Consider the following 18,419-nt stretch of genomic DNA (forward strand, 5'->3'; position numbering starts at 1 on the left):
GCACAAGGCACAACAGTTCTGTAAATATCAACCCCCCTGCTAGTCTTGCAAAAAGATCTAACGGTTTGACAGTAATTCCTGATGAAGGAATGCATGCCATTACAGCAAGAGGGAAGAGTGATCAGAAAGACATACTGTGTAATTGCAATTTCATCTCTCACTAGCACTGACATTTTAATGATCTGTGTCATTAAACCTCTTGCACAATCCCTCTCCAGGGCTCTGGCTCCAGTACTTCTGCTGGGACAGCTGATGAAGTTTGCCCTATACTGCTGTCTGGCCCCAGTCTTCCAACCACTGCAGACATGGGTAAGTTGTTCATGAGGCACCTCCTCACCCACACCAGCTCACAGCCAAAGTCTCAGAAGCAGCAAGCCGCCGTGGTCTGGAAGGCCACTGACCAACCCAGCATGAGCCATTCCAACATGGATGCCTACTCCTCTGGCCTAAGGCCTGTGCACCTCAACACCTGGGACAAATCTGCAGTTGTGATTCAAATTATTTTACCTAGGTTCATAGGTTCATAAGGTTGGAAAGGACCTACAAGATCATCTAGTCCAACCATCCTCCTATCACTATCCCTACCCAACTACTAAATCAAATCCCTTAGCACCTCATCTAAATGCTTCTTGAACAGCGCTAGGGATGGTGCCTCAACCACCTCCCTAGGCACCTGTGTGTCTTAGGCAAAGATCAGGGCAGAACCTGCTAATTTACGTTCTGAAGAATTTTCTGCGTTCTTACTTTCTGAAACTGAGAAGAAAATTCCATGCATTTTTTATATTAATTTTTCTTTCTCAAAAATAAAAGGAATGTACATGTGATCCTGATCACCATGCCTATCACTCGCCTTCATAATATCAACTGTACTTGTAAAACCATCTTTCCATCAGGTGTGCTATGCAACTTACAGATATATATATTTATAGAACTATGTCTGATATTCTGAAAGATGCCTAAAGCAATTTTAATTTCTTTTCAAAGTAAATTAATGGGACATGAGCAGTAAAATCCCCTAGATGTTTTTGAACAGGATGCAACTATCAGCCCATCAGGACTAAAAGCCTAAGTCAGTACGCTTTTACAGAGTGCTTTTCATAGATAAAACAGTCAAGTCTAATTGTGCAGAGGGAAGGTAGCAAAGAAAAACACTAACTGGTCAGAAGTCAAGAAGGGAATTGCAGCCTACTACCAGCTGCAGTGGTTAAGGAAGTGGTTAACTTTCAATCCCTTGTCATTTAGCAACTATGTTCACAGCCCAGCACTGGGCAGCTGAAAGGGCCTGACTGCAAGGAGGTTAACATCAAAGAGTAAGAACAGCTTTGAAAATGAGTGTTGTCAGGTATAAATGGTCATAAATAAATTTAAAGAGGGAAGCAGCATATATCTAGAGGACAAAGGCCCTGGAAAAAAAAGCCCTGGCAGCAAGAACCTCAGCCTAAAATGAAACTCAATGATGCAGCAAGATACTCTGCAATCATAACATGAACCTCTTTTATTGCTCTGACTCTTCTTCATTGCTTCCACACTTCCTTGCTTCTCTAAGTAACCTTTCCAAGGGTAAAGCTAAACCTCCACCACATCAGACTAGGAGCAATTCACATATACTTGCTACCTACTCCATATGGCTCAAAATGACTGAACAACCTGGATGTAGTTGCTCCTGTTTTTGTAGATGATGACAGAAAAACACTTAACTGCTACACTGCAATTGACACAGATTATTTTTTTGCAATGCAACAAACAGCACTGAAGTATTTTTGTTGGTACAGTTTCACTACATTCATTACAAAGGATCAACCCTGCTGATTTTAAACTAACTGCATTCCAAAAAAAACCAAACAAAAAAACCATGAAATAGCTCTGTACCCATGGTATTAGAGCCTCTCTAAGCTTGTGAATTAACTCTGATTAGAAAAACAGGCTTTGAATTTTAAACAGAACTTAACTATTCTTGAATAAATCCAGGTGTAGATATTCTTATTATGAGGTATGACTTAATCCACTTTTAGGTACATTAAGCAATTGTCAGCATGGAAAAGTAGCCCAGAGGAGCTATTACACATTGGCTCTTCAGACAGATGATTAGAGTTACCTTTTCTCTTCTTTCTCATTTTATAAGCTCATGTTTTTGCTCATTTCATGGTAATTTCCATAAAAAGATGCACTATACTATAAAGGCTAAGAATAACGATCTGCATGGAAACATCTCTCTCCAGTCAGCATGGTTTGACTACAATTAAGTAGTCAATTGATACAGCTGTTCCATGGGGAATTTTTTTTAACCAAGCATTAGTCAATATGGGATAAAGAAAATCCAGAAATATAATGGGAATCTGTAAGACTAAAAGGACAGACACACAAAAAACACACATTTTAGAATAAGAATTTCCTTCAGTAGATGAAAGGTATTAAACATGCCTTCTCTACAAAAATGAGGTTTTAATTAAGTCATCTTCCAAAGGTCAGCATGTGCAAGCTACCAGAGATAACATGAAATACTTGTGCTTTATGAAATATCCCTCCCCCAGCCCTGTTAATCAAAAGTAATTTTTTCTTTCGATTAGCATTTGGTTTCTTTAGAGTAACTAGTAATAAGACAGCAGGTAGAGGCTGCAAAATTGTAATGCTTTTTTCATTATATTACGTGCTGAAATTATTTTTATGATTTTTTCATTGATCTTTCTCCCATTAATAGATGGTGAAAAATATTTAAGATGCTTGACAACAATCATATAGCACTAGCGTCACCTCTTTACCTTCAAAGGTTATGAATAAACCAAGTTCCGCAGCTACTGGTTTCATGGTCTGTCTAATGGGTCTGGTATCTCAGTACAAGCACAAAACTCTGTGATTTTAATTGTGTCATTTCATTTACTACTGAAGGAAATCAGAATATTAAACTGCGTGCCCTGACATAAATCAAATCCATTTAGCATTCAAAGTTAAATAAATTTTAGTCACATTCTTTTATATTGTGTTCACCAGCGTGCTGTATCTACAATGATCAATAAGTATCATCCAGAAGAGGGTAAGGCCTAGCTCCCATGGGTAAACATGACTAAGATGTGCCAAAAAAAACCCCAGCTTAATTCAGCTTATCACGTAACCAGAGGCTAAGACCAGGGCTCAAAGCAACTGTAAGTCAGCACTTCAGTATTTTCTGAGGCTGTTCAGATGACAACTGTATTATTTAACGTACAAAAGCATACAGGATAATAGAATTTGGGAGCAAAGTGGTGCTGATGGAATATAGCTACCACACACACACAAAAAGGCACCCTACTTTAACGTTAATGAGTGAGAAAAAACAGCATCAAAATGCACAGGAGGCATCTCAGCAGGAGTGATGCTGCCAGGAATTTTGAAAGCCTCATGACATTTTAATTATTTTTCTCAGAATCTAAACTTTTATATTAAGAAACGTGTTATTCCACATTAGTTTGAGAAAGAGAACAGAGAGGAAGGATTTAAGATTTCTGCCAAATTTATTGCTACTGTTTAATTTATTAGGCAATGATCTAGTGATTAACATTTCAGCAGCTTTGTGAAAGCATGATTCAGCATGGATGTGGATGGGGTGCTGCATTTTCTTCATGATAAGCCACATCAGAGTGACAGATGCACACTTAATTGATTAATTACTCTTTTGCTCGCTTGGGTTTCAGCTACACTTGATGTAACAAACTTGCAAGCCAATCAAGATGCTATAGAACATCACTCGGGTTCCCTATTTATTAAAGTCTATGAAGCGTGTGCTTAACTTGAAGCATAAAGAATTCCACTCAAACAAACCTGCCCTAGATGTTTCTAATAAGAAGCCCTGTAGTATATTGCAGTTTTTCTTTACATAGTTATCTGAAATAAATAACATGAACTGGGACCAGAAAATAAATGGAATCCAAACTAGCACAGTGACCTTTATCTCACTAATATAAACAGTTAGAATTGTATGCTATTGATCATGTAAGTCAGTCAAACTTAAATGGGGAACATGGAGAAGGCAGGGAAATTATTTGATTGCTCATGTAATAAAACAGTAAACATAAAAAAAAGAGTACCTTAATTAGGAATTGTATAAGTCCTTGCAGAAGTTACAGAAAGCACCCATTCCATAAGCAAAGCAAAAAAGGCCCCATCAGATAAGTATCAAAGAACAGAAAACAGTTTGAAGATTGGCTGAAGGAATAAGCATAGATGTATTTACATATAAAGATTAGCGCAAGGGCCTGAACTCACTCATGCAAAAGAAGAGGAAGTGTGCAAGGTGATGATCTAATCAGGTTCTTACCAGGGCTTCATTATCTTCTGCAATTTCTGATATCGTCTGTAAAATTAAAACTTGAACGTGAGGAGATACACTTTAAAACATCTGTATACTATTTACCTATGCATACATACACACACACACAATTCATAAAATTCAAATGACACATTAGAAGACATTAAATTACAATTTGCTGTGAAAAGAAATAGTTCAGTACCTGCTAAAGGAAGCTACATTCAAAATCAATTTTAAATATTTGTTCAGAATGTTTCTGCTAATAAAAAAGTAAAAGAGAACAGACAGCTTACAGGGTGAAAACAACAAATGTTTCTCTAAAATGGCTTTTCAGTTATTAGTTGCATTTATTCAACAGCTCAAAACCAGCTGCACTATCTCCATGACACTTAGCTACAGTGAAGTAGTCTTGCTCCAACAGTGTGTGCCAACGCACTCCTTTTTAATTCACAGACTGATGGACATGCCTAGACCCAAAGTGATGTATCAACCCACTTGGAAAGACAATGACCTGCATAACAAATATAACGTTGTTTTGGATGCGAGGATGTTCACCTACACTGCTAGCCTTCAGAATGATGCTGTCACTTTCCTAGTAGCTTCAAAACACTTGGTTCCTAGCTATGGCAAGGCTTAATGTACCTCAGTTAAAACTGTTTTTTTTGAGACATTTCCTGTTTTTTCTGACACAGTGTTATGCAAAAACAGTGAACAAGAAGCTACAACATATTTATAATTATATACTATATTTAGAAAACGGAAGGCCATACAGGAAGGAAGCAAGAAGTATACGTGAATCACAGAATCAGAATATCCTGAGTTAAAGGGATTCACGAAGACCACCAAGTCCAACTCTCAGCTCCATGTGGGACTACTCCAAATTCCAACCCTGTATCTAAGAGCGCTGTCCAAACTCTTCTTGAAGTCCAGAAGCTTGGGGTCATGCTCACTGCCCTGGGGAACCTGCAAGTCAACTGTCTGCCAGTTTCAGAACTGCTGATTTGTTACTAAACAAACTGAACTAAAGAGATAATCAATGGTAAAAATAGCATCCAATGCAAGTGACTTTCTAACTTTTAAAACATCACTTAAGCCAATTAAAAGAAATCAGTCTTATACTTAGCCTATTCCTTTGTTTCCTAAACCTGTTTCATGGGTTTATTTCAGGTGGTTAGATGCAGCTTCTGGGCAGACCAGTGCCCCAGAGGAGATCAAGTTGGTCCCTGCTTCCTCCCTGTCACCTTCTCCCTAGGTGTTCCCGTTTGCATTTGCCATGCAGTTCACAATAGCTCAAAGACTTCAGTCTCTGCAACTGTTGATTCAGTTTGCTTTCACAGAACTTGAATAGAATCTTCTCTTTTCCTTTTGTACAGCAGTAACTCCTCCTACTTTGCATTTTCCATTCCCTTTATGCATAAGCAATGCTGTGCATTCTACCTAGGCTGCACATACGTATGTAACATCTTTTCAGGAAGAAGCACCCTCAGGGAGGGCAGCTTTGAGGCTGAAGAAAACATAAATATGGCATCACAGGTACAGAAGCTTGAAATCAGTCATTGCTAGCTGTGAGCTGAAATATTTACGCCTGAAGATAACAATGGAAGTCGTTACCTTGTATTCCAGCACAGAATGGGCTATTCTATCTCAAATTAGAAAAATGACAGAATTTTGTTACTGGATTTCATGGCTTTTTTATTTTGCTTTTTTTTTTTTCTGCCCCAGATGCCTGCGTAGCCAGTAGTAATGACAACAAACAGGAAGCATGAGAATCATACATCTGTTAGAAAGGGAGAAAGTTCCCCCTCAATATGCTTTAGTAACATAAAAGCTCAAGGTATTACATGTAATAAGAGAGCCCAACTTGAGCAGAATGTCCTTCCTGTGCTTCTGCCAAGGGAGTGCTTCCAATGCTGCAGGAGATGATGCTAAACCATAGTAAGAACAACATCTTAAATGTGTTTTGCTAGCTCCCAAGCATGCATGGATCCAAGCAACCTTATGCAACAGATGCCAACAAAATTTCATCGCATCTTTCTCAGCTAACTGGAAAGTCAATTTGAAAATGGTTCTGTGTCTTTCTGTCATCAAAGAGAAAAAAGAGAGGTATTTGTATACTGGTAGAACTTAAAAGGCAGGCTCAGTTTGCCAGAAATTGTTCACAACAAGCTATAATCATGTGCGTGTTCTCCATGTCTAAATTCAGGGATTAAAGAAAAAATACCTTAATTCTAGAACAAAATATTTAGACAGTGTCTTTCTTAGCACTTGCAGAATCCTTACCCACCTTGAGTCAACTGGCAATTAGTTAACTTGAGGTGAGAAGATATGTAATATGAAAGGAAAAGATGGAGAAAATTTAATTATACAGGTTTTCTCTGATGAAGCGACACAAGGCACGTTTCAACTTGAGAGGAAAAATAACCACCATATTATAGCAAACAATTTCTATCAATCTCTGTTACTTGTACATGTGGCAAGAGCAGCAATCAAAAACACCAATTGCTGCAGAACTATCGTACAGGATGGTTACAGATGCACTTATCTCACCACTAAACAAGTGGAAACCATTATCTAAAGGAGTGCATCTCCTATTTTCAACCCGTCATTAAACTAAAGGCCTACAACAGAAGGACTTGGTATTGAAAGGAATTCTGCTCATGTTCACTCGTAGACCACACTTGACACTAATGCTCAAGGGGTAATCAAGCCAACTCTTCCAGCAAGACAACCTGGAAAGGAACAAGTACAGTCTACCCCCTCCATCAGATTTCTTCTTTCTATATATACAAAACTGATATTCCTGACAGTAGCAACCAGACAGTTCTGCAAAACATTTCCTGGGTAACTTGTCAAGGCATGGTCAAAAATGCTGAAAATCTTGGTGATCTAGAATAAGACTGCAATGAACTTGATGCCTATGCTTTTCATTTTTTAGAAGCTGTCTCTCAATTGCACTTGCACAGATGTGAAAAAAACCATGGCCAAATGTGAACACTATGAAGGCAAATTAAGTAGCATTTATGAAAGGTTCACATGCTAAAGTGGTGAAAGCCATAAAAGCAGACAGCAATTTTAATACAGGGAGAAGTCACAAAGCAAATGCCAACATAATGCAAAATAAATATTAATGGTAAGTTATTGGATTAGACATTTTGCTACAATAATATGTTCCCTGTTTGGCCTCAGAGGATCTTTGTGATATATTTCTGGCTGAATCCCAAGGAGTAGCAGTCCCCTTTCGACCTCCCCAAGCCATACAGACCTTACTCTCACTGCACTGCGGGTTACATTATGTTGAAAACAGCTTCCAGCAAAGCCCAGCTTAGCAAGGGCTTGTCTAGATCAACTCCTACCTGTTCAGGTTAAAAAAAAAAAAACACTGCACAATGACTAAAGATATCCCAGATCTTACTGACAGATGGGGTAACACACACTGCACAATAAAGGCTGCACTGGAGGAAACTGCTACGAATTCTAGAGTCTGTACACACTCACTGGAGTTAGCTGTAACCAAGCATCTGAACTTGCACTGTTTAAATACATGCAGAGAGGGATAAAAATGCCACTGAGGATAAAAGTTTTCCGCAGTCCTGTTTCTTGTGAGGGCAATTACTAGCAAAGGTAGAAGTGCATGAGAACTTCTACATAACAAAAACTGACCGCATAATGGCTGAAGGATCAGTTAACACCACTGAATCCATATTTGGTTACTGTTTTTCAGGCAAACAAGGCCATGTCCTGGGAAAGAGGCAGTGTTTAAGAATCACAAGACAAATACACAGGAGATCATTTGTGGATTCTGTCCGTATTAGGTGTGGCAATCACATACGGTCAGGGAATTGATGTGGCCAGGGGTTAAAATGTATTATTTGGATGAAACCTGCAAACTGATTGCAAAGGAGTGCAGCAGCACTCCCACTTCTCATAGCCGACACAACAACCACAGCCACCGCAACTCGAGACAAAAATATTCTGGAAAAATTGCAGAAATGAAGATTTTAAGCTTTTCTCCTATTTTCTGATGTTTCCTCAAATGAAAACAAAACAAAACAAAAAAAAAAAAAACCCAAAAAAACACTTTCATATGAAATTTAAAAAAGATGAATTGATGTGTTTTGCCTGCCACTTGGTACTCTGAAGAATATTTGGAAACATAAATCCACTGCAGAATGTCTCTTTTTAATCACATTTCACAGAAGTGGCTGCCAAACCAAAACCAGCATTACCGTTTCCTCTTTTCTCTTGTTTCTGTCAGCAAGGTGTTGAAAACAACACTTAATCTGGGGACATTTAAATGCTAATATCTTTAAGCTCAGGTCAAATAAGAATCCTGGAGTAAAGCCATGTAGCATGAGGGGAATGCAGGCCACAACAGCTCTCCCCATTTTCCTTCCAAAGGTGAGATGGTTCATTCTCGCATCGTTAACATCTCCACCGCGGAATAACAGGTTAACCTGAATCTCATATACTGCACTGGATTTCTGCCTCGCAGACAATGGTCACGTACTCCCGACATTACAGAAGCGCTAAGAAATGAAGATTGCACAAAGTCCCTGTTGGATGGGAATCGATGTTGGCAGCAATGTCAGATTAAGTAATCTGTGCTTCCAGGTGAAGATTCACAGGAATGACTGAGCCTAACAGCCCAGTGCTGTCAAAACTCCCTCTGTTGGCTGGATTTTTTTCCAATAGATCAGCAAACCGAACTGGCACACTAAGGAGTCAGATGAGCATTGGAGCTAACCAAGGGTTGAAATGATCAAAAGAGGGAGCAGGGACTATGCAGTTAGCAACAGGGAAAGGTCGAAAAGGAGTATTACATTTAGCCAAGACCAGCTAGCTTAGTGCTGTGCATATCTTCTGAAAAAAAACTCATTTTCCACTTATACAGTCAGTTGTGCTTGTACAACTGTTTTCTGGGGCAACATGATGAGCTCAGTAAGGGAGCTGGGTTAAGGGATATTCTATTAAAAGTAGTCTTTATTGTTACTCTTAATAATCTAGATCAATTTTCCAGCCTTGCAATAAATAGTACTGGCATAACTTTCCAGACAAAGCAGGGCAGGAACAAGTGGCTGCGAGCACAGGCTGCTTAAGTGTTTTGACAGCAGTACTGAAATACTCATCAGACAGGGATGGAAAAATATATTAGCAGGTATGTGAGCAATTGCCCCAAAAAGCGTGCTAAAGTCGGAATAACTCCAACCTGCATTCCATTTTCTACTGGGCTGGTATACTGCATTATCTCTGTAATGCAAGCCAAGAACTAGTATATCACTGAACTATACAATTTGCCCTTAAAGTATGCACAGTTGCCATCAAGTCCAGTTGTAGAGCAGCCAACTCCACAACTGCATGTATCTGCTCAATAAATGACTCCTTTTAGTTGAGAAATAAAAAGCCCATACAAATGCACATTTATTTAAAAGTTTGCCTGAATCTGATATAGCTACATTTATCAAAACATTTCAATAGCAAGATGATAAAATTTAAAAACCATCACTATTTGAAACATGTTTTTCCCATCTGATCTGTGCACTAAGCAGTTGCAGTTTTCAAAATTAAAACCAGACAGTGTGCAACCATGTATGAGCATCAATCAGCACACTCCGGTGGCACTGTGTAGGGTGAATAACCCAAAAGAATAGTACCCACAGAAAATAATGAGTTGTTTGGCTTATCCAGACAGTATTAAGACAACCAGTAAATAAAGAAAGGCTCACATGTTGCTGATGGTCAAGGCTTGCCCAGGACACACAGTGGTGGTCAGCCCTTAAATGGGGTCTGGGAGAGCTGGAGCCAGACTCCACCCCTTCTGGTCACACAGGTGCATTGCCTTCACCTGTGCTCCTGCAGCTGACTCAGTGCTCACCTCAGGTGATCAATCAGTGGTTCAGGCCATGATTCAACAGTTCCCATACACACTGCTGTGCTACAATACAACTACTCAGTATAGCCACAGCTATGGAGCAGATCCCTAAAGAACTCCCTCCCCAAAAGCAACAAATTATTCTGGTTACTGTCAAGACAGCTAGGCTTTGCACAGTCTCAACCAGACTTAGCTTTTTGGCAAAAACTGCCCATGATTTCAGCCAAATGACGAGTGACAGAGACAGTAACACTGCCAAAAAAAATGTACTAAAAATTCTGCATAGGTCTTCCTGCTCTTATTCTTAGTCATGAGATGATTATTGTTATTATTATTATTATTGGTAGTGACAAAAATAAATTCAAATTTCTTTTATTAACTCTTCAGTCTTCCAATATTTATGGCTTGTGATATATTTTCCCTGTTTTATTTTCTAGGGGACCACTGGGGTTCTTTTTGCCCTTTTAAGGAAGGCTATCTCTGTCCCAGTTACACACCTCATCTGATACATCAAGGAAAAAAACACTACATCTTTACCAGTCTGTAACATCAGTTAGACTATACAGCTGTAATTTTCCAAAAATATTAATTCTGGACTAGACTGTGGAATCTCTCTCCGAATGTCCTATATTATCTCAGAGTGGAAGCAAAGATACACAATCACTTCTTCCAGTCTGGCCCCTGAATGCATTTTTCATCAGTCAGTATGGTATTTAGGAGCCTCTGACATTGCTTTCCTTCTCCCTCCTTTTAGTGCATTGCACTCTGTGGAGGGGAGCAGAAGGAATACACTCCCTAATCTTTCCTTTTACACTATCTATACATCCAACCAGATAGACTGCATATACAGCTTCCCTCAAACAGGCAGGACCTGGGCTTCAAATGAAAACTAGTACTATGGAAAGCTATTTCTGAACAAGTCTCTTATAAGGAAAATAACTGCTTGTACACATACCCCTTTTACAATAAGGATACACCAGTCTGAGGAAAAAAAATTAAAAATGTGGTTAATTCTAAAAGGAAAGCAGTATTTAGTTGTTCTTCATGACTTGTACTGACTGCACTCTTTCTTATAACTTTGAAGTCACATGAACCACAAAAATAAACCTAAAGCAAACTTTTTTGTTATTGTTTAATAAGAGACTCACAACATGCTCTGAAACAAGAATGAGCCTGAAGGAAGAACAAAATTGAGCCACTATAACCAGCAGAATTAAGATGGATGTGGACAGTTTCTAAGACATGCTACCTCTCTGATAAGATAAATATACCCACATTGACAAGATGCTCTGTCAAATTCCCAAGAGCCCCATACACCCTACAGTCTGTGCACCACCAATCCCTATGGCTTTGTCCCAGCACACACCTTGCCTGTAGTTCCTTTCCACTAAGCAGCAGGCACTCTAGGAGACCTGACTCAAATCACTGTGACTACAAATAGCACTGAAAACACTTTTGATATACAATAAATAAATAAACACAAAAAAAATAATTTAAAAATATAAAAATATCTTTCTCAGTTTTGTTATTTTTCAAGCTGCGTCATCAACAAACTGGAAAGGTTATTTTCCTTATATATTCTGACTTCTTTCAATATTCAGGGATATAACAGACAGAAATTTAAATAGGAAGCTCTCTTAGCTCTTGTCAAGTTTACGTATTACTACTTTTCATCACCAGCAAAATGCTAAAAACCCAGGACTTTAATTCCCTTGCTCTGGCCACTGTATTTTCATAGGCATCAGCTTCACTGAAATAATTAGTAAGTAGCACAGTAAATAAAGTCAACTATAAATACAGCATAGGCCTCCTGTTGAAAGTTATAGCTGGAGTCCTGATTTCCAGAGGCTGCCCTCTAAAATTTAATTACAGGCTCAAATTATAACTTAAGAGCTGCCCCTAACATGAGCTCAACATGCTAAGAAAACCTCAGAGCAACCTCACACTGAGCATGATCGTACTTTTAATGAGCACTGTTTGCCCCTTTGGGGAAAATAGAGAATAAAGCTTGAATTAACAAAATTCATCAATCTCTAGCACAGCTGCACCACACTACGAACAGAGGGCCCACTCAACCTGGGCTGTTCCAACACAGGGCCCTCCTCAGCTGCATTAACCCGCAGGCAACCAGGATATCACACAAGAGAGGCTGCATGCAGAACAGCATCAGACTCATGGGCCCCTGCGATCCCTCACAGACTTCATGGTTCTAACACCAGAGCAGACAAAGAGGAAAACAAACACATAAACGAAACAAAACCACAAAAAACCCTATTCATCTTCTCTTCATTTATTCACGTCCTCTTCCTTTCTGGTAGCTGCAAGTCTCAAAATGAGCAGCAATCTGTGTAAAACCAAAGAGGATATTTCTCAAGTTAACAAGCTGTATCGGCTTTGTGAAACATCCAGAGAACAAAATCAATTCAAGGAAGGCAGCAGGGCTGCTCTGGAGAGTAAGTGTTAGCATACAAGTAATGGGAGAAGAGGGTCTGGAGCTGGCCCAGCTGGACTAGGCATAGCAGCATCAAACTGTCAGGGCTCCTCAGCTATATGGCTGAGTTGTAGTCTCATTCAGTCAAGGCTGACTGAATAGTAACTCAGTGGTAGGTAAGATCTCTCCACAGTAATGATACAGTTTCTGTCCTTTCCTCAAACTTCTGTCTGCTCCTTCCTTTTCCAATACTGCCCCCGCTGTATTATGCTAATACAATCATTTGGGTAACTCAGCTTATGGCCTGTTAGAAATGCCATTAGTGAAAAGAAAGTGGCAAGAACTAGGATGGGGAAGGGAAGGAAAGAGAGCTTTTTGGTTTGCAGCATTACCAAGACCTGATCAGCAGCATACCCACAAGGCCTGGCACAGGACCTAACAGTATGAGGCCTTCAGCCAGGCCATCCAGTTTGGCCAGCATCTTGTGGGACATCTTAACAGTACTGCGATGGGGCCAAGCAAAAGCAGGACAGGAGAACACACAAGGACATTTTACTGAAATATTTACTGTCTCTATCTTTGTGCAATGCCTGAAACAGACTAGCAAGTCTCCCCACAGGTAGAAACACAGAAACAGATTAGACAAATAGACTGATCAATGCCTCTTTGGCGATACATTACACCAGTTAAAAAGAAGAATCTGAAATCCCTCCAAACAAAAGTCACTTTCAAAAAACAGCAATAGTAATGCAACAGACCAGTGCAGCCTACCAGCCTCCTATGTACTTGAAAATGTGTGCCCTCAGCAGGAACTGCTACTAGACAAGTTGCTGCAGACTTTTTTCAATATCAGTACTGGTTAAAGCAGTTTTCCCTCGCAGAATGTTATTCTTAATCCACAGCAGTATGGTACAGCTTGGCCTAGCTCTCCACTACAAAACAATAATATAGATACATCTGAAGGGTAAGGAGGGGATTTGCTTTAGCCTTGATGTAGCTAAAAGAGAGTAGAGCAGAGTAGAGTAGAGCAGAGCAGAGCTCTTTGTTTTTACCAAGCGAAGTGCTGTAATCTAAACACCTTTTGCAGTAGAGTTAAGTAAGCCATTTAACTAAATCCATGACAAAGCAGACTACAGACACAGTGATTTTTAAAGTGCTTGTGATCTTCATAGGCACATATGGACAAACTCATTCCATATAATTTTACATTAGTTCATTGGGAAGTGGTGGACATAACTTTGTTTGTACTTTTACTAACTTAAGCCTATCTTTAGTTTTAATTTAATTTGATCGCTAAACACAAAGTATATGAACATAAGATTATTTGATAAATATATGGAAAAAAAGGCTTCTAGATACTAAATTAACATATGTCCCACAGACCACACCATTGAAAAAATAATGACCATAAACCCAAGACACTGAAGATGAAACCAGGACATACTGAAACTCCACTATATCACTGGCATTAGGCAGCAAGGATTCAAAGTCCAATGGACTACTGTAAACAAAATAAGTAATGATCAGCAAAAGTATGCTCTTACATTTTACAAAATAACAAACTAGATTGCTGATATTTTTTTTTTTGGGGGGGGGCAGGGAAAAATTTCCAGTACATCTTGCTGAGATAATAACAGATGATTATATTGCAAAGCATTTATTATGGTTGCTTTACTCCCTATATTATTTACTTTATCAAACCTGAAGAAACAAGCACATCTGAAAGGAGATTTAGACTGACTGCAACAATTGGCTTCTGATATCTAGTCCACAAGGCTAAATATCCACAATGAATGAGAAAGCTATTTTCAGAGTATTTACTTTCTCTCAGAAGAGCGAGTGGAAATTATTGATTTCTACACTTATAGTAGAGTTTGACACTGCAAAGCACTAAAAAACTCTTCCTTGAATTCAAAAGTAACTTGAAGTATTAACTGCTAAAACAACAATTTGACTGCTGATACATTTGTTTTAGTAGAATCCACACTAAGAAAACAGGAAGTCATTTGGTACCACAGTTCAGTGGTGAAAATTGCTGAGATGTTCTGGTAAAGAACAAAGATATTTTCAGATGTCAATTCTCAATTTCAGAAATTCATTACCATTTGACAAACCTCAGCCAGAATAGAAATAAGATGCTAACACTAGGTTTTGCTGTTACAAGCTCTACAATGTTCTCAGAAACATTAAATTTAAAACACACAACATCACGTAAACATCAGCATTTAAATATACTGTCAACAATTCATTTCAGTTTTAAAGGGAAGAAACTAGGACCACATCCTTCCTCAGAATAGTACAGAATAGTAGGTACCTGTGACTTTGCTCACCCCCTCTCCCACCAGCCCACTGTTATGGAAAATTAAAAATACATAACATATTTTCATTGAAAATGCCTATACTCTCCTAGCAGCAAAGAACCATATAGAACTTTCATTTTAAGTCATCTAAAAGTTATATATAAAAATACTTCAGGCAATCAGAGAGAGAGAGAGAGCCAACTCGCGTTCCATATAGGAAAAATACCACAATTTAAACTGAATACTTACTCTGTGCCACTTTCAACCATTTGTGTTAGGAGAGAAATGCCATCTAGGTTTATAAATTCTTGGGCAAATGTAATATCCCGTGAGTAGTTGGCTAAGTCTTTCAGTGCTTCTAACTTTGCATCCATACTAGAAGATTGGATCCTCTCATGGAGCTGCTGTGCATTTTGAGCCTGAAAGAGAATTAAAACATATGAAATAAAAAGAACTTTTGTTACAATGTTTATAATGAATAACACATTAGCAAAAGCAGGAATGATGACCGTGCTTAGTATTAAATTTATTATTTAATGATATTTAACACCTGTGTGCTCTGAAATGTTCAAGTAGCTCAAATGCATACTATTTTTTCAAAATTCTATTACTCATTTATTTTTCCAACATTATGTATAATTATTTGGGTTGTTGCAAAATTATAAGTTGAGAAATGGATGGATATCTCACCGTGACAGGCAAAATACAAGCATTATGGAAGACAAGGAAGCCTTTGCCATTATGTGTCACATCAGTAGAAGTGAAAATAAATAAGATAAGGCAGTATCAGCATACCAATGGCACCATTTTTTTTCCTGTGAACACTTAACATTGGTTTATGTACTTCTTGTGACCTTTAGTAACAAAGACCATATACTGTCCTAATCAGGTTCTATCAATAGAGCCCAGCATCAAGTCTTCTGCTCCTTCCTTCTCATTTCTCTCCCATTTGTCCACCATCCATTTGAAACTCTGTATTCTCACTACAAGGAGCATCGGAATGATTACTTCCCACATGCTATGATGTTCACACACCTTTGTTCAGTATCTACTGCTAGTAGTACTTCGATATGTACTGCTACTTTGCCCATTAACGTTTTAAATGCAGTAAAATGGAGACAAAAAAAAAAAAAATCCAGGATGAACACCAATAAAACGAAAAAAGCCAAAAGGGATATTTAAATGAAGAGTACTAAATTGTCTTTCTGTTGAGCTGTATAAATATTTTACATCTCCCATTTTCAATTTGATGATTTCAATTACCTGAATACAATATCCAAATGTGTTGCAGTTAATCACTACTCTAGCCAATACATCTAGCCAATTCTCCACATTATATGTAGATACTTGCAAAACTCTTTTTTCAAAATTCACTTCTTAGGTGCACTGAATGAAAGGTAAATGAGAAACTGCGTCATTAGAAAACTAGATTAATGGTAAATTCTGTTCAGAAACATTTTCTCTGAGATTATTATTTTTTCTAAGCAAGAGAAGAATCAAAATAAGGAGAAAAAAAAAGGCTGTGCTGACAGACAATTCATTTTCTGTTAAAGGAATTTATATACCCTTCAAAAAATGATCAAGAGACGATCATCTCTGCAGATCAACATCCTCAGATACAAGACATTTAAATAGGACACTGAAAAAATAAATCTGTGGTGGTGTTATAGAAGTAAATTCCTATCAACGTAATCTTAACTGCTTTACAAACATTAATAAATTAAATGTCTCAATACTCTCCCAGATAAGAAAAGTTTATTATTTCCCATTGTTTGCAAATAAAAAATAGTGTATGGTCTACACAGAGATTTTAGGTAGAACTTATCTGCTGTAAAGAAGCCACATACAGGGAATAAATAACTTCTAGTTAATGTAATTGTGGTTAGCATCTTTAACTAAGAGAAACAGAATATCCTTTAGTCCTGGGCTATTATATGCCTTAAGCATTAGGTGGTACAGCCATAGCAGTTACATATCTATAACAAGGCAGAATTCTGTCATCCAAAGTGTCTCTTGGCCACCTAAGTTACGTATTCTCATCAACTGGTCTAAGCTGCAGTGGATGGCTTATACCTCTTTGTAATGATAATGGCTGTCTGAATGGTAATGTAGAGAGCACACATCTGGAGAAATTCCTGTAACTGCTGTATAAACAACCCCTCATCTTCATACGCATTATCAGCTTATTAATTGCCAAGTTCCCCCTTCCTCTTGTGGGGAGAACCCTGCTTCCACCAAAGCCACATCAAGATGGGAACTTCTGCTGCCAGTTTTGGATTTCCACTGCCCATTAATCAACTCCACCTGGGAAAAAGTTAACCCCTCTTGCCAAAACTGAGAATACAAGTATAGTAATGCACATCAACAGCTCACCTACATTGCCAAACAGCAGCAGGATCAGCCTTTCAGCAGAGATGCGTTAGCCCTGGTTTCTGTGAAGCCAGTAAGAGTTTGCAATTCACCATGCTAAAATTACAATCTTAAATCTGAGACAGCATAGTCTCCTCCACAGAACACAAAATCTATACAGCAATGTCTCTTTGTCACAGATGTGGTTGAGTCCTGTACAGTCTATATCAGACTATACCAATGATCAATGTCCCATCAGCAAAATTTCTACATAGCTGTACTTGACGCATATTGAACAAGCTTTGCATCCAACAAACCTTACTCCACCTAATACTGGAAAAGCACTGGCAGTGGCAAAGCAGACCTCGATTAAAGAGGGAAACAAATAATTATGACAGCAAAATTACTGGTACACATGTCTCACTGAAAATATGGCCAAAAGGAGTGTTGGTTGTTGTCATCGCAAATGCCCAATGGGTGAAAACATTACTTCAGTGAATACCACACAATTCTCTCAAGTCACCTAGGCCTTGTTGCCATAGCACTCATACATGCTTATACAATGTACAGTTCACTTATGACTGCATTACAAAATGAAACTCAAATGAAATACACTTTAACTACTTACCAGGGAGATATTTCAATGATTTACAGCCCATTGGTGGATGGACAGGGAGCACAGCTTATTAAAGCAACTGTACAACTAGCTGCCATGTCTCTGCTCTTATTGAAATATCATTCATGTTAGAATAATAAATAAATACATAAAATCTGCCCAACTGAGAACTATTATGAGAGAATTAACAGAAACACATCTTCAAGTAAATGAAAGAAAGCATTAACTGCACTCCTATTTAGAAAGGCAGGAAGAGAGAAAATTTGCAGAACGTGTGCTGTTAAAGCCTAAGCATGTCAAGAGGTTATCAAGAAGCATAAGCTGCAAGCCTTGTCTAAAACAACTTGCTCCATGCCAGAAAGATTGCCCTTAGAGAGAAGCAATGCTTAAAAGGAGCAGCTTGATAAGATTGACAGATTAAAAAGAAAATTAACGACCTAAATCCAAGATGCAGCTTGTTTAGAGACTCGAACAGTCATCTGGAGGTTAGGAATCCTAAGATCATTCTAACAAAGGATTCTCATGAACAAATTATCACTTCTTTGGCACTGAAGATTTTGCACATCAAACTC

At 38.4% G+C, this 18,419-nt stretch overlaps 1 protein-coding gene across 4 annotated transcripts in view; it reads right to left on the reverse strand.

Annotated features, from left to right (window-relative positions):
* The window catches only part of LOC136058699 (engulfment and cell motility protein 1), a 188,360-nt gene that overhangs the window by 91,727 nt on the left and 78,214 nt on the right, over positions 1-18,419 (reverse strand). For all 4 annotated transcript variants that reach the window (XM_065752356.1, XM_065752355.1, XM_065752354.1 and 1 more), the window contains 2 exons: positions 15,132-15,301; positions 4,292-4,327 (listed from right to left, as the gene is read on the reverse strand). In XM_065752356.1, coding sequence (XP_065608428.1) covers positions 4,292-4,327; positions 15,132-15,301 — 206 coding nt within the window. The remainder of the gene's footprint in view (positions 1-4,291; positions 4,328-15,131; positions 15,302-18,419) is intronic.

Source organism: Cyrtonyx montezumae, unplaced genomic scaffold (genome assembly GCF_038088225.1).
Source record: "Cyrtonyx montezumae isolate F1298 unplaced genomic scaffold, pur_monq_1.0 scaffold_8, whole genome shotgun sequence".
NCBI lineage: Eukaryota > Metazoa > Chordata > Aves > Galliformes > Odontophoridae > Cyrtonyx > Cyrtonyx montezumae.